Source organism: Phaenicophaeus curvirostris, chromosome 5, assembly GCF_032191515.1.
Source record: "Phaenicophaeus curvirostris isolate KB17595 chromosome 5, BPBGC_Pcur_1.0, whole genome shotgun sequence".
NCBI lineage: Eukaryota > Metazoa > Chordata > Aves > Cuculiformes > Cuculidae > Phaenicophaeus > Phaenicophaeus curvirostris.
In genome coordinates this window covers 7969619-7990294 of record NC_091396.1, presented here as the reverse complement: position 1 = coordinate 7990294, position 20676 = coordinate 7969619, and the positions used below count along the sequence as shown (strand labels likewise).

The following is a 20676-nucleotide window of genomic DNA, read 5'->3' as shown; positions in this document are numbered from 1 at the left end:
TTAACTCATTCTTCTGTTTTTCCTTTAGAGGCTTTAAGTCTGACTTCTGGATTTGGAAAATCATGCTGCTTGTGTAGGTTTGTCCACTTTCTGTTGTTTCTGATGTCTTGAATTGTCAGCCAAGAGATCAAAATGCTTAGTTTCCTCATCTTAGTTTCTAAGAGTTACGAGCTTAATTGATAAAAAGAAAACAAAATTCAAGCTGTGTTCAAGGATGAGGTTATAATGTATCTCCCAAAAATAAATGCCTTTTAGTAGCATAGATAACTCAGAGTTTTAAAACTCTGAGTTCATTACCTGACTGTGCTATATTGTTGTTTGAATATTTAACAGAAAGCATTCCAAGGCATGCTTCATCAGTTTGAACCTTTTCAGATCCTCTATGGAGGAGAAAAAATGCACACATCCTGTCTCAGATATGACCCAAGTTCTGTGGTAACTCTCACAAGATCTACAGAAGAACTTGCTGATTTTTAGATGATGTTACATTTGACTATATTCTAAACCTGATGTGCATTTTTCTGTGTGAGAAAAAACCCATAACATGATACTTAATTAACAGATCACAAATCTGGAGCTTCTGTTGAATGAAATTGAATTGATCCATGGTATATGCATTACTTGTGAAACAGAATTTTTTATTGTCGTTGATTTCAGTCTTTTTAATATGTAAACTTTATCTAGGTATTAGTTTTTGCAATTAATATCAAAAGGTGAGTTTTAGCATGGTAACTGGGGTATATCTGCAGTTGGCTTTTTTCTAATGTATAGAGAATTTTAAAATGGTTATTATACCTGGTTTATGAATTTAGGCTTCTAGGGAAAGTAGTTGTTTCCTTTGGCTACATTAAAACAAGCCTGTTAAACAGGCTTACTTGTAGAGTAATTTTGAAAGATGTGGAACTGCATATACTATTGGGAAAAATATGCAATCATTTCTAGATGTTAAAAATAGCTTGTGCATTACGTTGATAGGATGTTTGTGTGGCAGTTATAAAAACATACAGAAAAAATCAAATTCATAGCTGTAAACATTTTACATCAAGTGAGATGGTAACATTTGTAATTTAACAGAAAAACATACATGGAGGGGACATGGAAGTGTATAAAAACATATTACCGAACTTGCTAACGTGCTACAACTTAGGCAAGTTCAGGAAATGGTTGGACTCGATGATCCGATGGGTCTTTTCCAACCTGGTGATTCTATGATATACAGCTAAATAGAAATGGCCTCAATATATAAGGAGGACATATGAACAACCAATACCAACAATTCCTGTTTTACTGCAAAAACAACTTAAGTCTCCTGTAGAATCTATAGCAATTACCAGTACATAGTGCAGGTTTATAGTCAAACAGCAGTCCTGGGTATTTTGTTAGGAATCAACCAGAATGATTTATTTGGGAATGTATTCATTGCTAGTGAATCTTGAAAATGAGACATTGAATATGCTTTTTAGAGGCTTACGGGAGATGGAGAAATGCCGTTTTAATAATGGGATACTTTAGACAACTCACTTCAATGAAATGCTTAAACAGTTACTGAATCCAGAGTCTAACTGTGGACTTAAGTGATCAAGTTATACTCATCAAACAGCCTGTTAAGTTTATTAATAATAGGTACTGTTGATTCTGGTCTAACTCAAAAAACAACAAATACATAAAAATTGCAAGATTGGACCAGCTTTTTCAATCTCACTATGTATATGTTCATCTAATGCACAAGATTGCTTATGAGATGAAACGGTTCCAAACAAGGATCAAGCACACAAGGTAACGGCCGTGTCAAGGTAAGTATGCTCTGTAGTATCAAATGCTGTTTGCGTGTAAGGGAAGGCATGGCTGTTACTCATCTGTAGCGTTGCTGTCTGGAAAGAGCATAAAGAGCGTGGTGCTCTCTCTAAATTAACTCATCCGATGGTTCTTGTGATAAAGGTGGCACCTAAGACCAGTGAGAGAGATCCATCCATTGGAAGAACAGGCAATCAGACAATGCTCTGACCAAAAAACCCCAACTGTTTTTGTAGCAGATTTAATAATAATGTAGTATAATTTGATGCTTATACTTGATCAGGACCAGCAGATGTCAGTACAACTCAAAGCACAGATTTGGACTTTAGCTACGGAACCCTCATGACACTCTGTCAGAAAAGAAAGTACTCTGAACAAATAGCAAGATGATACAATTTCAACAAATTCATCTTCAGAAATCAACAATTAACAGCTCTTGAATAAACGTGACCCAATAAACATACAGATCTTTCAAGTCTACCACAGAAGTAGGAATTTTATCCAAAACACAACAAAAACACTAAGGAATAACAATTTTACTAAGATTTCAATTATAAAATCTCTTTTCCATAGATCTTGCTATATTGTAAAATCAAAACGTTCCAATAGATATGGCATCAACCAAACAATTTCAATTCATCTGCATGTAAACATTTCCCTTAAAACCAAGCGAAAACAAAAAAGGAGAGGGCTTTTGAAGTACCAGTCCAGTTTAGTTACAGGCCAGTAACAAATACAGCAAAATTATTTCAATTGTGTTGTACAGAAATCTACAGAACAGTATAATAATTAAACATAATTTTCAATGTCTTGACAGTTTATAACACTTCAACAGTGAGGCTTGAACTTGTAAGGATAACTTGATCTGATTCCAGTAACTTGGATGGGATCTGAATTCCTAAATACCTTTGAATCCATTTGAGTGAACACGACTGGATTTATCAGATGTAGCTGGGATAATTTATAGAAGATAACGGCATTCACTGTTAATACCAGAGAGATTTATTAATACTGCATGTAAATTCACTTATAACTTTTAGTGTTTCCTATAAATCAGATTCAAAATTATGAGATCTGAACTATAGAAGGAAAAATGAGGGCTACATATACAAAACAGTACCTGAAATGATGGTGAGTGGCTCACGATATGTTGAAAATTTAGCACTTTATCCTTCAATACAGTGGAAGACTGTTCAATGAGAACTTATTTGGATGAGTATAAGGTAGAATGAAGTGTGAAAAGACAGTAGTATGATTATTTCCATACTAATACTAGATACTATGGCAAAAGTGAACATACTAATCATGCAGATTGTGATAAATTGCAATGGCTTTCATTAAACCATTAAATGATGAATGTCTGGTGTTTAATCAGGGCATGGAATATACGCTTAGAATAAACAATGTGAGTGCACACTAACCAAGGTGCTTATTTCTAATTACTTCTCCTCCTTCGATCTCTATTTGTTCATACACCCACTTGCGGTCACAGCGACATTCAGTTCCACATTTCTTGGAGTCACACTTGGGGCAAGCATAGAAACACCCCAGGCAATCTTCATCAAGACAATCACAGAGGTCCATCCCATTGCAAAGAAGTAGTCCTTGGCTATCATAGACTTTACTCTTCGCTGGTATAACTTGCCTATATAATGAAAAACAACAATTATTTCCATGTTAAAAAAAACATCTATTTTGCTGCCAAGCTGCTAATAGTTGTGGACAGAAGTTTGTTTTCTTCAGGTGTTCATTTTAATGCTCTGCTAGTTTAGAAAATGTATACATGTTACTATATGTGAAAAAGTTTTTTCAGTTCTAATTGTACCTCCACTATAGTGCTCCTGAAATAATTTCAAGAATGAGAAAATTTCATTTATTCTATAGTGCACTTATTCAACCACTTATTCATATCTTAGTTATATGATGTAAACTTCAGATCCCCTTTCAGAAGATGTGAAATGTTCCTTTAATTTTCTTTTGTAATGTGTAGCTGTAATTCAAAGGAGGTCATGCGGAATCATTTAGGGTGCACACATCCTAATTTAAAAGTGTTTTTTATGCTTTTATCACTGTTCATCTCAAACAGTTCTAATAAAATGCAGAATCATTGAAAATCTCTTTCTGTAAGAGACCTCTGGAAGTCACCTCGTCTGATCTCTGGTCAAAGGTCAACTCAAAATAGGTCACTTAGGGCTGTATCTAGCCAAGTTCTGAAAAGCTCCAATGTCAGAGATGCCTCAACATTTGATCCACTGTTTTACTACATACAAAAAGTTTTCCTAGCATCTCATCAAAATCTCCTCCTGGTTGCAATCTGTGCCCAAAGGGAGTAGAAGAAACAACTAGAGTGGAGAAGGATGTGTGGTTTGTGAACAGCATATACAGTGCCTGTTTCTGTCTTATAAAACTAAACATAGGAGAAAAGAGTACTAATGTGATTTTTCTTACATCTTTTCACTTGTCATACAATATTTGTTAGAGCTGGGACTTCTATCACTATCTTCTATTAGAGCAAGACTGAATTTGCCCAAATTTAAGTGGAAAATCACAAACAAGATTCAGCTACATGTACCTTTCCTCTGTAGGAAGCATGATTTTAAAATCAATAATTTGTTATTTAGTATTGTCCAGCTTGGACACTAACTTCCTTTTTTTAATAGGAAGGTAAGGTTGCAACATGCATATCTTTATTTACAGAGTGTAATTATTGAGTTTATTGAAAGATGAAAACTCCAAAATTTAAGTGTGGTCTACTCGATCTTTCTGTATTCAAATTTGGCCTACTACCAGAATTTTAGTTTATGCATAAATCAATAACTTCATCGATGATCTGTGTAGTATTGTCATGACTTATCTAATACTTGCTTATTTTCTCATTGCCTAAAATATAGACTGCCTGTAACACTTTATGTTCAGTTTCATTTATTTCAATAATGAGAGTGAACTTTAACAGCCCCAAAGCCAAAAAAGCAATCCATAAACATGCAAATATCCACATAGAATATATTATACTGTTTCAGAGACACTGACCATCAAGGCTATTTTATTTTGAACCGAAAGTTAACGTAAATATAGGTAATAGCTTACCTGTTGAAATAACTCACCTGTCTGTATTAAATGATGCATTTTTTGATTGCAGCCTTCTTTTTTCCCTTTTACTGGTCTCGGGAGTGAATTCAGTTTGTCGTCCTGGATTAGCAAACTGTAGAGACTTTAAAGCCTTAGCTGTCCGCCCCTAAACAAAGACAGAAAACCTCATTAATTACAAATACAAAATTCAATTCATAAATTAAACTATGATACTGTAATAACTCAGATAAATTGTTGATCTCAACTCTAAGGACTGGATTTCCCAGAAGAAACAACTTAAGTTTCATACAATTCTGCCAGTCTCAAACCTCAGCAATGCAAGCTTTATGGTAGCAGTTTTAATCAATGCTTTCAAACTTCTCTCCCTGTCAGTCTCCTAAATATACTAACATGTAATTGAAAAATAAAGTTGGGAAACAGCCCCTGGACTCAAAGAGATACAGGGTATATGTGGATAAGCTCTTGCCAGTTTGGTTGCCTGCACTTTCTACTGCATGCATTTTGAGCAATGCATCCAACAACGTACAAGCTAGATGCCAAACTCAGCACTTAAAGCATTATCCTCCCACACTAGTTCATTACTGCTCCTGAACAAATGCCGTGGCCTTCGCAGCTCAGACACAATAAGAGTACACTTAATTACCTCAATGCAGGTTCATTTGGTAATGACCTGCTGGACAAACTGCTTTTTTTTTTTTGAACTGAGGAGACTGAACCAAAAGTTTATCTCAACATCCTTGGAAGCAATCTTTGCAGTGTTCAGGTTTAAGCACACAAGTTTGTTTTTTGTAAGGCTTGAGTAACAACTTAAAATACCAGCAGCAGCCTGGTATTTACATAAACTTACAAGTTTTAAGTCATCCTAGTACACTCAATCATTTGACTTTAAAAGGACATACTATTTAATTAGGGGAGAGGATTTTTTTTTAAGGTCCTCCAAATAAAAATTTAACTACAGTAAACTCCCATGCATCTAAAACACTACACCCTTTTGTATTTCCATTAAAAAGCTTAATTTCTTTATGTAGGACTTGTACGAAGCCAAATTCCAATAGCTTGCACAACTTGGGAGTAGGGGGAGAACTGATCCATATACATACATCTGAATCAAGTTTTCTTCTTTGGCGATCTTCAGATTCAATGTCGACGCTTCCATTTATTATCTGCATGCATTTGGGACACAGCTTCCAACCAGGTACAAACTGTCTTCCAAACTTGGCAGTTAGAAAAGTTGCGTCATCCAAGTCAATTGCACGTAAGTTTTTCTTTGATAATTTTCTGTGTATATTAAAGGGATCACAACATGACTTTTGTAAGTCTTCAAATCTTTCAATGTAAATTTTTGCATGGTGTAAGCAGATTGTATTGTTCCCTGACAGGGTTATTCCAGTCCTCAGCTGAAGAAGCAGTAGGTCAGATGAAGATATATCCTCCTTAGTCTTGAAGCCAGTGTGACGAGTATAATAGATCTTATGGCATTCGTTGGCAGCTTGAAGCTGAACTCCAACTGAACAAGGATCCATTTTACTGTATCAGAACAATTTGCTTCACTTATTTTGGCTAAAACTAATTCTTTTAAGTCTTCAGTAGTTTCTATGAAGATCACCCTAGGAAAAGCATTAAAATGAATCAGATTTGTGCAGCAAACCTTAATCTGTAAGCTTGACAGACTAAGTTTAAGTAATTTAAAACCCACAAATTATAGCCTTCTAGTCTAGATAAAAGTAAAAATACACTGGATTTAATTCTGGAATTGAACTGTGCACCTTATATTCTTTTCAGAGACATTTTTACCCCAGTATCAATTAAAAATATTTATTTAGCAGCATTCCTTTCTCCAAATCTGCTGGGCCTAAAACAGCAGAGCCTGAGCTCATCTTGCACTATTTCTACTGCAACATAAAGAACTAATTTCTACCAAAAGAAAAGGAATTTATTTGCTTTCAAAATCTCTGGTAACATTAAGTACAATGAATACAACCTCCCTGGGATCTTAATGTTCACCTACACACTACTCTGCAAAGAGAAAATCAGACAAATTAAAAAGCATTGTGTGCTGGTTTTGACTGGGATTTCTTCCTAGTAGCTCATAGGGGTCTATGTTTGGGATCTGTACTGAAAAGTGTTGATAACATGCTGTTTTAGTTACTGCTATAAAGCACTTACAGTGTCAAGTCCTTTTCTGTTCCTAAGACTGCCCTGTCAGTGAGAAGGTTGAAGGTGGACCAGAAGCTGTGAGGGAAGACAGCCAGGACAGCTGACCCCAACTGATATTCTTGAGGGATATTCCATACGACATCATGCCCAACAATAAACTGTGGGGTAGGTTGGCATCGGGATGCTTCTTGGGGACAAGCTGGGAATTGGTTGGTTGGTGGCGGTTGCCTGGAACAGTTTTTCAGCAGAAATCTTCTTAACTGCAATACTTAAGTTTTTCTGAAACAGATGTGCATCTGAAGCAATTGCACAGCACATTTCCATATATTAAATCATATGCACAGCAATTTAAAGGCCTTGCATAGACCATCCTATTGTCTACTGATTAACTGATCCAAATGTAAATGATGTGCTGGGCTATACTTGGACCAGTAAGCTTGTTTTAAAGTATAATTTTTATATGTGACTCAAGACAGAACAGACTATAACTGAACAATTATTTTTAAACAAGTTTTCTCAGCCTACTGTTAAAAATGCTCCAGCTTTCACATTTAAATTGCAGCAAGAATAACAGAGGAACAGAGAGTCCCAAACGTAGAGGCACAATGTTAAACACCTGGGTTTGCAAAAAAGGGTGTGTATTTCATTCTGAAAAGAAAGCGAATTTGGTTCTGGTTTTTTGCAAGTTACCTGAAAACACAAAGACTTAGGTGTTCTAATACTTCACACCGATTTCTCGGGTCAAAGACTAAATACTGTATTTTAAGTATTAGAACTAGTTCAGGCCAGTTAACTAAGACCTCTCCTGAAGTTTTGACCCTGCACAGCTCTTCAGATCTGCACTGAATAATAAGAATGAGAAGTGTCAATATCAATGAAGTTTTAAAAATTCTTCTTCTTTTTCTCAGCACATGCTGAGCACTGAGTGCCCTGTTACTTTTTACTGCATAGAAGTTCCAGTGTCTTTGCATATTTATGTACTTTTACTATGGTACTGAGTTTGAAGGACTTTTTTCCCCCTCTTTTAAAGACTGTCTGTCAAACTTTACCACTTAACAAACCAGCTATATTCAGAACTGACCTTTTTTCATTAGATGCACAAAATTTGTCTACACTATCTGAAACACACCTGCATTAAATAGAGGGAAGGCACATCAAGTCTATCACCACAGTTTGTTCAAATGACCATGTGCTGGTGAAAGGTTTTGTATCTCACCCACTTTATGTGTAAGAACTCTTGGTGGAAGCTTCAGAGGCATTTCTTCCCTCCTCCCCTGTGGGAGGAGTGCACAGTGTTTTGCCTTTGATTTCTTTTTGGTGGAAACAGGACAGTTTCAAAGCCCAAGTACTTAAATGAAGGTTTGCCTTACCACCTGTGAAATTATCAGTGTTTACTGTACCAAACACAATATGACTGAAGCAGAAGACAGTGATGACAGAATCATCAGATTGGAAAAGTCCCCTTGGATCATCGAGTCCAACCATTCCTATCTTCCACTCATGAGGACTAACACAGCAAAGCACCTATGCACAACAAGACTGTTGCACTGGCAGAGATTCTACAAGGGTTTTCTAGCACCTTGCTGCAGGTAGAAACAAAGAATCACAGAAGAACATGAGTTGGAGGGGACCCACAGGAATCATTGAGTCCAAATCCTGTTCCTGCATAGGCCAACCCCAAAATTTACACATGTGTCTGCAGGCATCTTGAATAGTGTTAGGCATGGTGCCACGACTACTTCTCTGGGAAACTGTTCCAGTGCTCCACCACTCGCTGGGTGAAGAATCTTTTTCCAACTTTCCATCCTAAACCTCTGCTGGAGCATCTTCCTGCCGTTCCCTCAGGTCCCAACACTGGTCACCAGAGGGAAAAAAAGAAGACAGATCAGCTTCTCCTTCCTCCCCTTGTGAGGAAGCAGTAAACCGCTCTGAGGTTCCCCACTCAGTCTCCTCTTCCCCAGGCTGAACAGACCGAACGACTTCAGTCGCTGAACTACAGCACTGGATCACAAAAAGAAAGGAGAGAGCAGTCAAGGGAGCGCAGATGTGGGGCCCATCCCTGAATACGTGGGGTGGGACGTTCAGCAGCCGCACAGCTCTGCAGGGCAGACCCCGTCAGGGCAGCGACACCCCCACTCGGGGCCGTGTGCTGGGAGACGTGCCTAGGAAGGATGAAAGCCTGTCTCCTCCCTCGTTTTTGCGGACAGCACGGCGCGCGTACAAGGCCGGCTGGGCGAGGGGTCCGGGCACGGTGGTCCCGCCGCGGCCCACCCCCGCCCCTCTACCTGACGCCGCGCACCCTCCACCCCTCGGGGGGCAGGAGGCTGTCCCCGCTACCTTGCCGTGTGCTCTCTCGCGCCGGGACGCCGGCACCCACGTCAGCCGTTCCCCGAGCGACAGCCCCGGCGGCAGCATCAACCGCCCCGTCCCCTCGCGCGCCGGACGGGCGCTTCCGGCTGCGGCGGGAGGTCACGTGGCCACGCGCGGGCCGGAGAGGCACTTCCGGCTGCGGCTGGGGTTGGGAGGTCACGCGGAGGCGCGCGGGCCGGAGAGGGACTTCCGGCTGGGGAGGTCACGTGACCCCGTTCGGCACGTGCGGTGCTGGCGGGTCGGGCTGGTGTGAGGCGGCGATAGGGCTGGGCGGGAGCGTCCGTCTGCTGGAGGGTGGAAAGGCTCTTCAGAGGGATCTGAATAGGCTGGGCTGCTGGGCTGAGACTAGTGGTATGAGGTTTAATAAGGCCACATGCCGGGTGCTGCACTTGGGGCACAACAACCCTGTGCAGTGCTACAGACTAGAAGTCTGTCTAGAAAGCTGCCTGGAGGAGAGGGACCTGGGGGTGTTGGTTGACAGTGACTGAACATGAGCCAGCAGTGTGTCCAGGTGGCCAAGAAGGCCAATGGCATCTTGGCTTGTATCAGAAACGGCGTGACCAGCAGGTCCAGGGAGGTTATCCTCCCTCTGTACTCGGCACTGGTGAGACCGCTCCTGGAATCCTGTGTTCAGTTCTGGGCCTCTCACCACAAGAAGGATGTTGAGGCTCTGGAGCGAGTCCAGAGAAGAGCAATGAAGCTGGTGAAGGGGCTGGAGAACAGGCCTTATGAGGAGCGGCTGGGAGAGCTGGGGTTGTTTAGCCTGGAGAAGAGGAGGCTGAGGGGAGACCTCATTGCTCTCTGTAACTACTTGAAAGGAGGTTGTGGAGAGGAGGGAGCTGGCCTCTTCTCCCAAGTGACAGGGGACAGGACAAGAGGGAATGGCCTCAAGCTTCGCCAGGGGAGGTTCAGACTGGATATCAGGAAAAAATTTTTCACAGCAAGGGTCATTGGGCACTGGCAGAGGCTGCCCAAGGAGGTGGTTAACTCACTATCCATGGAAATATTTAAAAGACAGATGGATGAGATGCTGAGGGGCGTGGTTTAGTGATTGATAGGAATGGTTGGACTCAATGATCCTGAAGGTCTTTTCCAACCTAGTGATTCTGTGAACCTAAAAATTCAGTTCATTGAACCATAGAAACTAGTAGTGTCAACTCAATGGTAATACCCATTACTTGGGGCTTGACACAGTTGATAGGTAGACAGATGACACCTTTTTAAACAAATAAAAGATTTTGTGGCTGGACTAGGGTAGTGGTTAGTGCTTTGGGGCCTGATTTCCTTGGAAGCATTTTTAAGCTGTTCTATGTCACGTTCTTGGATTTGGGAAATATTAGCCAAGTCCAGAACACACAAAATTTGACTTAAAGGACAGAACTACTGGCTTGAAGTATGTACCCAATTTAAGTTAGAAAAGGTAAAATTACACAACTCTTTTCAGGCTTAGCAGTGTCTTTTTTTTATGGCTCTGCTATATTTTGCTATTAAAAAAAGAAAGTACTAAAGCCAACTGGGCAGAAATGTCAGCAACAAAGCAACGAAGTGTGCATGTGGGTTTTTCTTGCAGTCTGTTATTCACATTAGCCTCTGTCAGTACTGGTAAAGACATCAGTGAAAGGATATGTTCAGGTAGAAATATGATTTTGAAGTTGTCTGTATACCTTTGAAAGGCAAGGCTGTAAATTTGGATGTCTTTTCATCCAACTTTTTTGAACAATATTGGAGAATTGATGGAATAGTTGTCTGAGAACAATTAAAAGCTTGTGGAGGTCAGAAATAATTTAACACTATCTTCAGGAGACACCCAGCATTCTAAAGCACAGGAATATAAAACTTTAATTGTGGTGTGACACTAATGGTGTGTAGGTTGTGCCATTTTCCAATCTTCCGTCTGACTGTTGAAGAAATCCTTTATAAATTCCATATATATTGCTTAAGTCATGCATTGGCTCACTGAGGACAGAGTGACTGCAAAGTGCTATCATTCAAGGAGGCTTCAGTGAGGCTGCTTCTGCTGACTTATACTGCTTAGGATGAAATGTGTGAAATTAATGAAGCGGCATAATTCGTGAGAGGAGATATTTGAGATATGGGTTGTGACATCAATTTGTATTAAATACAGGCAGAGCAGTGGGGTGTGTGTATTAACTTTCAGTGTTAGTTTCAATCTGTGAGACTGATTGGGTTGAGCAAGATACAGATTTCAGGTTATCTGGATGTTAACTTGTCTGCCATCCATGGGTACAGACCGGTTTTGGTTAATCACGTTAGTTTTTGTCTACATAAATAGAATTGTGCCTTGATGAGGAAGAAGTTTTTGGTTTAGAGTGAAAGGATTCTAGATATGGAAGATTAAAGTAAACAAGATCCTTAGCTAGGCTAGATGCTGTAAAAATATTCCGTCATATTTTGGTGACATTGGGCTGGAATTTAAATTTGTTTCTCCATCTAACATTTTCATACATAAGTGCATCTGCAAAGTGTCAAAACTTGTGCTGCAAAGGGTACATCAGGGTAATTTTTAATTGATTTCATGTTGAAGAATAAGTCATATATAAGTCATACGGTCTGAATCCAGTTTTGCTCTGCTTACTAAGAATAGCGTGTACCTCAATTCACTTAAATGTAAAATTGAATAAATTATTGAAATATGTCATCACTTAAAAATTGCGGTATCCTTCTGTCACCTGGATTACCCAGCATTTGAAGCAGTGACAAATAGGTTACTGACATGCAAAAAACACTGGGATAGACTCAGAAAAAATACGATAGTAGCACTATATTCAATACAGCACACATTCCAGGTGGCTCAGCTCAATTTCAAAGTTAATCAAGTGAAATTTTTTACAGAAGAGGAGTACCTGAGAAAGCAGAAGTAGTACATCTTTTGGTAATTTTCCCTCCAGGGTCACTACCTGGGTTTTAAATTTTTTGTAACTTTGTGTCATGAACAGGATTGCTGAGCTTACGGGTTTGATTGTAAGAGCTTACAGGTTATCCATAGAAAACTTCCAGAAATTCAGTTTATCTGCATAATATTTGGGTAGACTGTCTTAGAAACCAGGAAAATGCTGTTCAGAGTCAGGAATTCAATATAATTGAGGATGTTGCTGAATTGTCTTTTATTAAAGTGAAATGGATTTAGATACTGCACTATTACAGGACCTTATGTACTGCATGATGTACCTCTTCTAGACTTGTGTTAAATGAAAGTAAAATTTGCATATTGCTTTTCTGTTTGGTATATTTGATGAGAAAAGCAGCATCTAATTTAGTTTATGTATTTCTGTTACAACAAGAGATCCTATTTACTTTCTTCAGTGTTTCTAGGCGTAAATGGAAAAAAAAGAAACCCTTTATTATCGAGGAGTACCCCAGTAGATTCAGTGTGAAGGGGCAAAATAATATGCGAGATGCAGCTCAAAAGCCTTTGAAGCTGCATAAGACATAGGAAGACTCAAGGCAGAAAGGGGTCTATACCAGTTGAAAGGGTTGTTGTGAATTGCTAGGCTTTTGATAATAAAAAATAAAGATTTGATGGAAGAAAACAGGTGACGAACTTTGATTGAATCCTAAGATGTGTTGAGAAAGTGCCACTCTTCTTACAGTTCATAAATAGCCTTATGCTCTGGGGATCCCCAGCTCATGGGATTTCTGACTTTGTGGTGGAATATTACAGTCTGGGAATAAGTATTAGCCTGGTTAAGTAGTGCTTGTGGAACGAAAACTTTAGTTTGTGGAAGAGTGAAAGAAGATGATCTTGGAGAATTTATTATGTTGCCATTAAATTTATTTTGTCCATAATCTTTCTGGTTTTTTTTTTCTTTTATTTTTCCATTTAAATTCTCTTTATGTTTTGCAAGGCCCTACAGTGTGTTTTGAATGACACCTAAATAAATACAACTTACTACAAATAAGGTTAAGTGCTGATTTCGCTCTCTTCCCACACAAACTCAAATACTGGCATGAAGACATTCACTAAACCATGATCAGAGTTGCAAATAAGTAGCCCATGTGAGTTCTCCTTTGTAAAAAATGTGAATGTCAAGTGCCGCATTTTATCTATGAGTCATGAAGTGGTGTCTTCCTACTAACAGAACTGTTTCTTTCCTGCCAAATCTTAAGGTTGCCGAAAGTCTGGATATTACCATAAAGGTAATTTTTTTTTTAAAAAAAAATCATTTAAAAAATACCTCAGGATATTTTGTAACATATTTTATTTTGTAATCTGTGGATATAAAAACATGTATAGACTGGCTTAAATAACTTTCAGGCCTGGCTGTGGTTTGTTTTTATTTAAATTTAACAACTTTATAAAGGTTATGGATTATTTTCAAAATTTGCATTTAAATTCTGACCCAAAAATGTTGACTATTCGGATTCATATTATGCTGTATTTTTTGAGTAGTAGAAATAATAGAAATCTGTCAGGCTGAAAAAAAGCCCTGAAGTCCTGTGAACACTTTGAGTCTCCCTGTGGCACAATGACAGTCATCTGCTTTACTGGCATTTGACTTTGGGATGCCTCTTTGGGAATCTTGTGCCCTTTCCAGACAAATTTCTTGATAGTCTTTATAAATTTATTGCCTGGAACATTCTCTGTCTGCTTAGTGAGGTCTTTTTTTGTGTGTGTGTTTAGCAGGATTTTGGTTGCTACTTCCAGTCTGCTTCCAGTCTGCTTCTCTTGTTTGAGCAACTTCACAGCTGATGTAGCATCACGCTTGGTGTACTGTGTTCTTTGCTTCAGGGCAGAAGAGAACGTGCTTAGAAACATGGATGTCTGCTGCCCTTTGGAATTGGTGCATTGTCTCTCTGCCAGGTTTGTATCTCATTAGGAAGTCCCAGTAGATAGCATTTCATTCCAACTTCTGTGTCTTAAATGGTGCTCATTTTCAGAAGTTTTCTTTACCCATCTGTAAAAACATTGAATTTTTTTCTGATTCAGAAAGCAGGGACATTATTTTTTCTTGTTAATAACAGCAATCCCATTCAGCCTTTCTTCTAGGCTCTTAGAGAGCAATTAATATTTGCATGGACCTAAGAGTGGACCTAAGGTCAGTTAGTGCCTACTCACTGGTAACAGGTTTAGATGTTCAAAGAATTTGGGATTTGTCTTTTGCTAAGAAAAATGTCCTCTCTGTGCTTGGTTTGATGGAAAATGAGGGTTGTTAATCTGATAGTTGGCAAGTCAAATAGGGGAAACTACTGCTTTTGCATTGGTGTACTCTCAAGCATTTGTTTATTTATCTGTTACTTGTTCCCAATGCACTGTTATGTCCAAGGGAGCAAGCAGCATAGATAATGAATATGTGGCCATGAATGGGCATTATGTCAGAATGTAAGTGTGGATTTAATGGTCACCATTCTAGGAAGGGTCACATGATTGTTCTGTGTTAAATAGTAGGGCTTGATTCATGGTTCTTCTGCATTTCTTTAATGCTGTCTGACATGGAGAACAAGCTCTAAGGCTGTCTTAGTTGAGCACCAAAGTTACGGAGAAGAAATGGGCAGATCAGCATTCAGGTCTAGGAGCACTGATTGTATAACTGCCACCAGCTATTGACAGTGACTGTAGCTAAGTCTTAGTTTTGGAAAATCGATCCAGCACAGATAGCTAGAAGTGATTAATAGCTCTATCCTGGGAGCTCCTGTTGTATGATATTGTCTGCAATGGGAGAAATTTTCCTGGGATATTTCTATTCAAGGAAAAGATTTACTTTGTGGTCATGGTCACACTGGCATAAAAGTATTTCTACTACTATGGGTAGCCAATACATACTATATTTTAAAAGGATGTTTTCCAGGGCAAGTCATGTCTGTCTTTACCACTCATCAGTTTGTTATCTTATCAAGGAGGTCCTAAGCAATGTCACTTAAAGAAGCGTAATGACTTGTTGGCATCCTGAAGCAGTTCAGTAGCGAAGTAAGAATAGCACCTAGCAAGTCTTGATGTAGACTTGTATCTTTAAGGGCACCAGTGCAGGCTTTTATTGGTGTAGTTGTACCGGTATAAACATTTCAGTATAACCTATTGCTTTAGTGAGGCTCTGCTACAAGAATACCCTTGCTTGCTAAGCTTACTGTTCCTAAAACATCAATTTTACCGCACGTCCTCAGTTACACTCATGGAGCAGTGAGTCCTGAAGTGCTTGTAACAAAGAATGTCAGAAACTGTTAGTTTTGACTATCAAGAGTGCTATACAACTTCTTATAAAACGTAAACTCTTGGTATTAAAATCGTTGGTGCAGCTGGGTGTATAGATAAAACAAAAAGAAATGTATCTGTGAGCTTAGTTTTTTTTTTTTTAATGTTACAGGGGTTGGGTTCTGCACAAAATTCTCTAACTGTATTCTTCAGTTCAACAGTATTCTGCTCCATGACTCACTGCACAGCAAACTTTTCTATATACAGTAGCTACGGGAATTGCCATGGTTCCTTGAAATTCTTATAGAAACAAGACAGTTACCCCATGAAACCTTCACTGAAATCAAGTTTATTTATATCCTTTCTATTTTTACATTAGATTATTTATTTTTTTCTTGAAGCATGGGAGACAGTTACTTTGTCCAGCAGTTTTATAGCCTGGTGATAGATCAGTGACCTAGAACACCGTTTGCCCCTCAGATTTCATGCATCATTATGTATTTGGAGGAAAATGGCTCATTTGTCTGCAACTGGTAGGCCTGTTAGCAGCAAATACCGCAAATAATCAGAGTCTAAACATAGTGGTTTTTAACTTCCAAAAAAATAGTGTAAAATAGTTACATATTATGTTAGGGTCTGCTGTTTAAAAGTGTTCAAGCAATCAGATTTTGGATGTTTTATCCTCCTGAAAGGTAAACCAGGAAGGCTTCTGATAAGCAGTGGGAGGAGATTCAAGTGTTCAACCTAAGACCACTTTGTTGACGAACTTCGTAGTGTCTAAGCCAAACCAATACTATAACTTGTTATGCTGGAACAAACCAGTTTAAAGTCAGTCAATCTACAGTGAATCAAGTGTGTTGTATAGTAGTTTAAAATTACAGCAATGTTTTTCTTTACAGCTTTTATTGGATCCAAATATCATATTTAAAGGTGAGGTCCTCAGCTTCCTGGGTTAATACCAGCAGCTGTACTGACAAAAGAAAGCTATTACCAATCAAGAAATGCGAAACTATCTTAAAGATGACTACAAAAAGATTTTTACTTTGGGCAGTCATTATAAGCTTTTATTTTTCAAATTAGTATTTTTCATCCTGTGCCTTTATTGAAGGCTAGAGATTTGTCCTGGTTTAAACCCAACTGGCAACTTGGACCTTGCAGGCACTCTCTCATTGCCCCCTGTGGGAACGGGGGAAGAACCAGGAAGTAAAATAAAACTCGTGGGTTGAAATAAATACAATTTAATAGGAAGAGAAAGGAAGGGATGACGATGATAATAGAAACAACAATAACAGAAATAATAATAAGGATATATTAAAATACAACCACTCACTGCCCAATGATTAGCCTATCCTGAGCAGTGATTTCAGTGAGCACAGAGACCTCAATGAGCACAGCAATAGCAGAATGCAGAATACTGAATGTGGAACCCGCATCCCCTCACGGCCCCTAGCCAGATTCCCATTTTAGTACTGCACATGATGTTATGATATGGAATAATCTCTTGACCAGTTTGTGTTAGCTGTCCTGGCTCTGCACCTATGAAGAACATGGGAAACTGAAAAATCCTTGGATTTCTTAGCAACAGCTGAAAAACCATCAGTGTATTTTCCACTTCCTTCTCATGCTAAATCTAAGACAAAGCAGCTGCTCAGAAAATTTACTTCATCCCAGCTAAACATAAACAATACCAGGCAAGAACTAAAACAATATGTATTATCAACATTATTCTCATGTTAAATCCAAAACACAGCAGCTACTGGGAAAGATTAACTCTATCCCAGCCAAAACCAGGGCAAGAACAAGAAAGACTGTGATACCATGTAACATGCAGTTAAAATTTCTTTATGGAGGGAAGTGGGAATGGCATTGTACACTTCATTGAGACTTCTTGTTTCTCCAAGTTTTTACTGTCATTCCAGGGCCAGCATCATACTTGAGGGGAAGAGGAAAGTCATTAGTGCTTCTGAATGAGTCACCATGTGGGCACAAAGTGCTGAGGGAAGGCTTTGTGTGTGTATCTAACCCCTGGTTCCTCAGATCAGCTGTTTTTTCACTGTATCTGAACACTTTCTCCTAGGATATCCTCAAATGGCTTGTTAAGGCTCATACCATGAGCTTGGTTTACTTATTCATGTCTTAATGCTCTTCTTAATTTCCAACTTCAAATGTCTTTAAGGTTTTCCCTGGGTAGTTTGCATGCTAGCTTTACAATAATGACCTGCTATCCTTTTATCTGTAACGGTTTTCTCTTACGTGTTTTGGAGGTAGCCACAGCAAGTAAGTCTGCTGGTTGATTTCTGACAAAATTCTGCTTTCTCCCCATAATATTTCTGATCTAAGCATTCCTTCCAAGAAATCTTTGTCATTGTTAGGTCCAAAAGATTTTGTTTCTTGTGTTAGTAATGGGAATTTATTATGATTACAAACACATTTACTGTGGAAAAAGAAATTATTTGCTGATTAAATAAATTTATGTTTGGGGAGTCCATGGTTTTCCTGAACTTTAATAGTTAGTAATTTGTTTAGGACTTTTTTGTTCTGTTTCTTTGGAGCAGCTTTGTATCATTGAAGTGAAATGGTTGAATTGCTTTGTACCGTCTTGTTTATTCGTGCTTTGATTTTTAGTATCATTTTTTTTATTGTCATTTTACTGTGTTAATGCTTTATTTATGTAGGATCATTAGTGTTCGTATGTGGCTTTGGATTTGTTTGAAAGAGAAGAATGGGATGGTGGCCACCTATGCAACAAGGGTCTGGAAGTTGGGAAATGCTGGTAGAGCCAATGGTTGTGCTTATAAGCAATGCAGGTTGGACTGAGTTCTATATATAAATTTCAGTTAGAAAGTATTCGTAATTGTGTGGTGACTTTAACTATGAAGTATGCTAATGCAAAGAGTTCTCATGCTTATGGAGGAGGGAGTTAAATGGCTGATGTTTCAGACATTTGAAATGAATGTTCTTATTTCTGTACTTGCATTGTTTTGTTTTGTTTTGTTTTCCTGTCTTTATTATCCTCCAGCTATAGGAGACAAACATTTGGACCATTTGTTATCTTGGATTCATGTCATTTTAACTATATAAACATATCGCTGATACATTTACTTATTTAGTCACTTAAATGGACTGTGACCAAAGTGTTATTTTTCTTTTGTGTAATTCCCTTTTCTTTTCTGTAATCTCTGTGTTTATTGTGTTTTATATTGCTTTCTTTTCCTTTATTTCAAAGCTTATGCATATTATATTCATACAGTACCTTTTTATGGCGCTGTACGATAATGAGTGGAAGAATTCTTGAAGTCTCTGTGACCCTTATTCTAAATGATAAGTATGGATTCACTTTCTAATGCCTTCCATGGATTTTAAATAATAGGAAGACCTTGGAAAAATCCTTAGTATATCAAAAGTCCTTGGCTTTGTGTAAGTGTCCTATTGAAAATGTAAGTCATATGTACAAGTTTAATTTTTAATCTTGGCAGCCAGGAGCTGCATTTATGGACTACGATTTCTGTGTGTCAATTGCTGTATAAAGAAAACAGTGAAGTTGAGAGGTTAGTTGTGCTTCTGTTTTTGCAACCTGTCTAGGAAATGGTTCATCAAATAGGTTATGAGTGACATAGTTGGGCTGAGGAAATTTCCTTCTTAAAGGGCTACTTTGTGTTGTTAATATTTTCTAGTGCCTTGGAAGTTCTCCTCTGGAATTGTTATAATATTGTTATGTATTGATCTGGAGAGATGCTTTTAATCTGGATTTTAATCTGAATCTTCCCAAAATGCAGAGAGGCTTGAAAGACCCTAGTGTGCTGGCTCATCCGTCTCAGATCAGTGGCTTCTCAAGTAAGGCATATGCAATGGAACCACAATTTTCTGTCTCAAGGGAGTATCTTCCCATGTATACGTTTCCATATACAGTAATGTTTTGTGTATTTATCAAATGTCTCTGAATGTAAGTGCTTTTTCTTTCAGTAGCCACAAACTCATTGGAGGAGTCTAATACAGTGAAGTATACAGAATCTTCTCCTTTGTTCAGTGTTTGTTCCCATGAGGTAACTTGTACTGTACACAGTGTTTCATTCTTTTGGTGACTATTTGCCGAAGGAGGGGAAAGCTAATTTTGTGAAGTGAAATATGGTCACTGTGTACTGTGACACTTGGATCGGGGTGACTATTCTGGAGTTAGGTCAGACTTGTATTTAACAGTTTGTTTTGTTTTCAGTGTGCTTTTGTGTCTTAGCATTGTGTTTTGTTTTTTTTTTTCTTTTGGTTAAATAATGGAAAGCATCAGACAAGTATGGCAAACATACAAAAAAAGAAGAAAGATTTTGTTTTTGTGGGGAAGGGATTATTCATGCCACCAAGTAGGATAAGTATTAATTATTTTTACTTGTCTTTTTTTCTCCAGATAATACCATGACTAACAGAAAAGAGGTGATGTGTTATGTTATAGTCATTTACATTAGAAAAACTGTACCTACTATGGACTCCTTTTCAGGCTCTCGTCCCCCAAATGATACCCGAACTATCTTTTTTAAGCAGAAGTACACACAGGCTGATGCTTGTACAGTACAACCCTGTGGGAAAACCTTTTGAGCTTTGTTTAGCTCCTAGAAGCCAAAGCAGATGTCAGAGGAGGAAGAACTAATGCCAGATGAAGAGAAGGGGAAAAGGTCATGTAGGAAGACACAAAATGAGAGGGGACCAGGTTGGACTGGGACAGAATAAATGGAGGAGCACTAGCGACTAACCAAGAATCTACATTTGATATGAACTGAAACTGCAAAGTAGTAAGACTCAAGGACTGGGAAAGAAAGGATGGAAAGTTTTAAACAGCAAAAAAGGCAGAAGCAAAATAAGTGGTGGTAACAGGAGAGATCAGAACTCCAAAGTTAGTGCAATTTCCCTCTCCCCCCATCCAGTTAATTTCACTTGATATAGTGTATGAGAAATGTGGCTTTGGTCCTTTTGGCAGTCAAGGTACACTGCTTTCTTGAAATAAGGGAAATAGCAGAAACAATGCAGTACAATGATTGCTTTCCTTTTGGTTTACAAAGTGGCAGTCATTTACCAAGTAGGTGGTGCAGAATACTCTCCTGGTCACCAGCTGTGAACTTTTTTCTGTA

At 38.5% G+C, this 20676-nt stretch overlaps 1 protein-coding gene and 1 long non-coding RNA gene across 3 annotated transcripts; one reads left to right on the top strand and one right to left on the bottom strand.

Annotated features, from left to right (window-relative positions):
* Positions 1 to 1267: 1267 nt before the first annotated feature.
* On the bottom strand, positions 1268 to 9484 carry ARL14EP (ARF like GTPase 14 effector protein). Of its 2 annotated transcripts, none has more exons than XM_069857471.1 (4): positions 9379 to 9484; positions 5985 to 6491; positions 4899 to 5029; positions 1268 to 3439 (listed from the first exon to the last, which is right to left on the bottom strand). In XM_069857471.1, exons 2-4 carry the CDS (start codon positions 6405 to 6407, stop codon positions 3211 to 3213), a joined length of 783 nt encoding a protein of 260 aa, XP_069713572.1. In that variant the 5' UTR covers positions 6408 to 6491; positions 9379 to 9484; the 3' UTR covers positions 1268 to 3210. The 2 variants fall into 2 exon arrangements, with proteins under 2 accessions (XP_069713572.1, XP_069713573.1); XM_069857472.1 differs by lacking the exon at positions 9379 to 9484 and adding an exon at positions 7051 to 7161.
* Positions 5358 to 6091, top strand: LOC138720977 (uncharacterized). Its single transcript, XR_011337491.1, has 2 exons — positions 5358 to 5749; positions 5802 to 6091. It is a non-coding gene; the product is annotated as an uncharacterized lncRNA (long non-coding RNA).
* Positions 9485 to 20676: the final 11192 nt, after the last annotated feature.

What these genes read in the sequence shown, in the direction of transcription:
- ARL14EP (XM_069857471.1), bottom strand. Translation starts at nt 6,407, where the DNA reads ATGGATCCTTGTTCAGTTGGAGTTCAGCTTCAAGCTGCCAACGAATGC. An exon ending in GAAGAAAACTTGATTCAGAT is followed by an intron (nt 5,030 to 5,984) that starts GTATGTATATGG and finishes GTCTTTGTTTAG; the next exon opens with GGGCGGACAGCTAAGGCTTT. An exon ending in GCATCATTTAATACAGACAG is followed by an intron (nt 3,440 to 4,898) that starts GTGAGTTATTTC and finishes TTCATTATATAG; the next exon opens with GCAAGTTATACCAGCGAAGA.